Source organism: Nicotiana tomentosiformis, chromosome 4 (assembly GCF_000390325.3).
Source record: "Nicotiana tomentosiformis chromosome 4, ASM39032v3, whole genome shotgun sequence".
Taxonomy (NCBI): Eukaryota; Viridiplantae; Streptophyta; class Magnoliopsida; order Solanales; family Solanaceae; genus Nicotiana; species Nicotiana tomentosiformis.
The window spans coordinates 31,826,791-31,832,386 of record NC_090815.1 but is presented as its reverse complement, the minus strand read 5'-3'; the positions used below and the strand labels follow the sequence as shown (position 1 = coordinate 31,832,386).

The window sequence follows — 5,596 nt, the reverse complement described above, 5'->3', positions numbered from 1 at the left end:
TAGTCTGAGAGATGGCGATGATGTCCACTCTCTCTTGTATTTTATTTTTTGTCTGTTTGTGCCGTAAAAACTCAATTTTCGTATATAAAATTTCTTAATTAGCAAAAAAAAGATAGTAACGATCACTTTGAGTCTGCAGATCCTTCAGGTCATCTTGATATTTGAAACGTAATCAATGAAGAAAAGAAAGAAAAAAAACGAGGAATGTCCAAGTGTTCACTATTTTTACAATGTCCTTTATGTAATTGCAAGTTGAGATCTCTCCGCACTTAATCGGATTCTTAGGTTCGAATTCTGTGAATAAAAAATCTTTTGATAACACTATACCAATTTAATGGGTCTATCCAACGTGAATCTTAATAAGTAGTTTCCATTACCAAATAATAAAGAATAACTATTTCGCTAGTCACATAGAGTTAAAATTTGAGGTGTACCCAGAAATGTAATGCTATCAATTCATCAGATTTACTACCATTAAACTATGAAAAAATAAATCTAACTATGGGCTCACCGCTCACGATCTTAAGAGTCCGTTTGGACAAAAAAAAAATTTCTCTTTTTTAAAAAAAAAATCACTTTTTTTCTAAATTAGCGTTTGTTCATAAAATTTTTAATTTTCACTTGAAAATTCATTTTGAAAATTTTCGAAAATTTAAAAAACTCCAAAAGGCTATTTTTCAAAATTTTTACTCAAATCACTCGCAAAACTTCAAAAACAACCCAAAATTATATTCATGTTCAAACACAACTCTAAATTTCAAATACCATTTTCACTTGAAAAATTATTTTTTCTTATTTTGAAATTTTATAATTCTTACGTCCAAACGCCCACTAAATATGTTACTTCCTCCGTTTCAATTTAGATGAGGTAGTTTAACTCGGCACAGAGTTTAAGAAAAAAAAATAAGACTTTTAAAACTTGTGGTCTTAAAAGGTTAAGGGATAAAAGTTTTGTGGGGCCATGATATTTTTTGTGGTAATAAAAGCTTCTTATTAAGGATAAAATGGGTAAAATAAAGAGTTTAAAATTGAATTATTTTCAAATTTAGAAGTGTGTCATTTATTTTGGAACTAAAAAAAAAAGTACCTCGTCTAATTTGATGAAGTATATTCTATATAAATTCCTCAATAGAAATCTGAAAGCTGAAGGCGACGTTAATGTAATAATTAAAAAGAATACGGCATGATATAGAAATCTCAAAAGCTAAGGGAATGTTCTCCAACTTCACTTTTTATTGGTTGCAAAAACAAAAGATATTTTTTTTGGAGGAAATATTTATTTTTATCCTTTTCAAAAAAAAAAATGCATTTAGTTTGTCCCTCTGCAATTCATGTAAAGAGACAATGATAGCATTTTCTTTAATTAAATTATTTACCTATAATTGTATAGACGGTTGAAACTGTACTCGCCTACGACATAGTAAGTTAAGTTCGGAACATGGCAATAAAGGACTGAAGATCGACCCCAAGTCCCACTGAGTTAGAACCCGGGGTTGGAGCGCCTGCCTTCTAGAGTATCGGGGTCATGATCCCGGAATCGATCCCAGCCCTGAGCGAGTTCGAAAAAATATTGTTAGCATAACAGAAGACCAAAATATCTGTGACCGGTCGGATATTACGGCGGGAATCTCGGCACGTATCAATGAGGAACTGGCAATCGGTAAATCAAGAGATTTTTTACCTTTTACGGAATTGTACCTAAAGTAGGACTCCTCTACTTTATAAAGGGGATCTGATAATTCATTTAACACATTGTAACACGCATTCTGAAGCAATACATTATTATTATTCTCTTTAAGCTCTTATTCTTCTGAGTCTTGATACCGATCGAAGTGCATTCGGCTCGAGGGTGGCCAACCTTCCAAGGCTGAAATTGTCCAATTCGTATGGTTTGTATTTACTTTATCATTATTTATTTCAATTGCACTCTAATGTATCATTTTGTGTCATGTTAGTACACGTATCCTTAAAATCACTTACAAATTCAATTGTTATTAGATTTTGAGGGTAAACAGTTTGGCGCCCACCGTGGGGCTAAGGATAATAGTGGTTATCCCATAAAAATCTCCATAACACACACTACTTTACACATGTTCTTTGAAGTATCTCTAATTTCAGGTTAAAGCTCAAAATGTCAAACTCTCAGTCAGCACCACTACACATTGACAATGAGTCCGGCCATTACGGCGAAAATAACAACATAGTGCCAGTGACGAGGTACCACCCATTGATCCCATCAGAATTCCGTTCGCGGGCCCGATTGACGCTAACTCACATATGGCTATCGGCACAAATCTGCCTACAGACCCCGAGAATAGCGTCCGTGATGGAGCCCGGTCATCAACTCAAAATACACAAAATATTAGAGGAGACGGGATCAATTTACGGATAATCTTCGAAATGTTACAGGCTCAACAGGCGGCGATAGCTCAATTACAGAACTAAAGCAGCGCACCCAACAGAATTTAACCCGATCCGTCCCGGAAAGTCGTCCGTAGGGATGAACCGGTCGCAGATAAGTCGAATGAAAACAAATCGGGGACTAACCCCGAAATCATAAAGATGCTCGAGGAACTTACAAAATGGGTAGAATCAGGGAAGAAGAAAATCGAAGCTAATGACAAAAAGGTAGAAACCTACAATTCCACGGTCGACCAAATCTCGGGTGCACAGCCGATACTGTAATGCTGGATTCCAAGAAATTCGTGCAAAAATCTTTTCCTCCGAGCGCGGCTCCAAGCCGATCCCTAAGAAGTTCCGCATGCCCTAGATCCCTAAGTACAACGGAACGGCCAACCCAAACGAGCATGTTACCTCCGACATGTCTGCCATCAAAAGGAACGACTTGAAGGATAATGAGATCGAATCTGCCTTGTCGAAAACGTTCGGAGAGACCCTTTTCAAAGTAAAGCAGAAGGATAATGAGATGCTCAGAAAGTTCGTGTCCCGGTTTCAAATGGAACGGATGGACCTGCCACCGGTCGCTGATGATTGGGCCATTTAGGCTTTCACCCAAGGACTCAACATTCGGAGCTCGTTGGCTTCACAACAGTTGAAACAAAACTTAGTGGAATATCCGGCTGTCACTTGGGCCGATGACCATAACCGGTATCAATCGAAAATCAAGGTCGAAAATGATCAGCTTGGGGCCTTTCTTGGTCTTTGTATCCCCTGAGAACCGTCAGGAGAGACATCGATCATGAACCGAGATAAAATAAGGATCAATATCGGTTGTACAATGGAGACCGAAGAAGCAGTGGGTCTGGGCGGAACTCTATGAGAAATGAAGAAGAAGTGATCGAGGTCAGAGCAACCGGGGACTCATGAGAAAAAACAGCTTCGACAAGCCTGTAGGCCCTAAAGAACCACCGAGATTATCGGAGCACAACTTCAACATTGATGTCGCCGCTAATGTATCTGTCATCGGACGCATCAAAGAAACCAAATGGCCTAGACCTTTACAGTCTGATCCATCCCAAAGGGATCTTAACCTAATGTGCAAATATCATGACACTCATGGCCACAGAACAGAAGACTGTCAACAATTAAGAGAATAGGTGGTCCGGTTATTTAACAACGGGCATCTCCGAGAGTTTCTAAGGGATCGGGCCAAGAATCACTTCAGAAACAGGGATTCTGATAAGCAGACCGGGCAGGAAGAGCCTCAGCACGTCATTAACATGATCATAGGTGGAGTTGACATTCCCCAAGGTTCGATGCTGAAATGCACCAAAGTATCCATCAGAAGGGGAAAACAGACTCGGGATTATATACCGGAAGAAACCTTGTCTTTCAACGAAGAAGACGCTGAGGGGATCGTGCAACCCCATATAGATGCACTGGTAATATCGGTACTCATAAATAAATCTCGAATTAAGCGTGTGTTAATTGACCCAGGTAGCTTAGTCAACATCATCAAATCAAGGGTCGTAGAATAACTCGGCCTACAAGATCAGAATGTACCTGCAGTCCGAGTCCTGAACGGGTTCAATATGACATGCGAGACCACTAAAGGGGAAACAAAATTATTGATGAACGTCGCCAAAACCGTGCAGGAATCCAAGTTCTATGTAATCGAATGGGATATGAGATACAACGCTTTGTTCGGGAGGCTATGGATTCACAACATGAGAGCAGTACCCTCAACACTGCACCAGGTGATGAAATTACCAACACCCAGAGGAGTCCAAACAGTTTATGGGGAATAATCGACTGTCAATGAGATGTTCGCGGTCAATGAGGTGATCCCGGCATCCACACTCTGGACATCGGAGACTCCGAATCGGATGGTCAAAGATGGGTCCAAATAGCAATCACCGATACCAGCCTCGACGAAATTATAGGAACAAAGAGAAGACGAGGGAAACAACTACAGAGCCCCTAGATCTTTCATAGCCTCTGATGATTCTGACGCTACAAAATTAATGGTCGAGTAACTGGAACAAGTCGTGCTAACTGAATATTTGCCCGATCGAAAGGTATACCTGGGCACGGGGTTAAGCCCCAAGCTCAGGAAAAAACTCATTCAATTTCTTATAGCTAACGAAGATTGTTTCACTTGGTCCCACCTTGATACACCGATGTCAAATATGCTTTCATCAAGGACGAGGTATTAAAATTTCTTAAAATAGGGTCCATTCGGGAGGTTTAATACCCTGATTGGTTATCAAACATAGTGTTAGTCCCTAAAAAAGGGAATAAATTAAGAATGCGCGTAGGCTATAAAGACCAAAATAAGGCATGTCCCGAGGAATCCATCCCTTTGCCCAATATCGATCGCATGATCGACGCCACGGCCGGCCACGAGATCCTCAGTTTTCTCGATGCCTTCTCTGGTTACAACCAAATACGTATGAACCCAGGTGATCAGGAAAAAATCTCCTTCATTGCTAAATATGGCACATACTGCTATAACGTTATGTCATCCGGATTAAAAAATGTTGGTGCCACTTACGAATGCCTAGTAAATCGTATGTGCAAGGAACAAATAGGAAAATCAATGGAGGTTTACATTGACGATATGTTGGTTAAGTCCCTACGAGCAGAGGACCATTTAAAATATTTCTTCAGCATATTGAAGAAATACAATATGAAGATGAACCCGGAGAAATATGCGTTTGGAGTTGGATTAGGTATAAAACATTTCTTCAGCATATTGAAGAAATACAATATGAAGATGAACCCGGAGAAATATGCATTTGGAGTTGGATTAGGTAAATTCTGTGGATTCGTGGTATCCAACTGGGGAATCGAGATCAACCCCGACAAGATCAAAGCCATCGAAGATATCACAGTTGTGGACAACGTGAAGGTCGTGTAAAGATTAACCGAATGCATATCCTCCCTAGGGAAATTCATTTCGAGGTCCTCTGATAAGATCCACCGATTCTTCTCATTATTGAAGAATAAGAATAACTTCTTGTCGACCCCGGAGTGCTAACGGGCCTTGGAGGAACTCAAGCGCTATCTATCGAGCCCGCCGCTGCTTCACACGCCGAAGACAGAGGAACAACTATACTTGTACTTGGTTGTATTGGAGATTAGCGGTAAGTGGAGTCCTGGTCCGGGAAGAGCAAGGTACGTAATTTCCAATTTA

The 5,596-nt window shown here is 40.0% G+C and overlaps 1 protein-coding gene across 1 annotated transcript; it reads left to right on the top strand.

The window, feature by feature from the left end:
* The first annotated feature begins 4,999 nt into the window (after positions 1-4,999).
* Positions 5,000-5,320, top strand: LOC138909463 (uncharacterized). The gene has a single exon (XM_070200660.1). It carries the CDS (start codon positions 5,000-5,002, stop codon positions 5,318-5,320), a length of 321 nt encoding a protein of 106 aa, XP_070056761.1.
* The last annotated feature ends 276 nt before the right edge of the window (positions 5,321-5,596 follow it).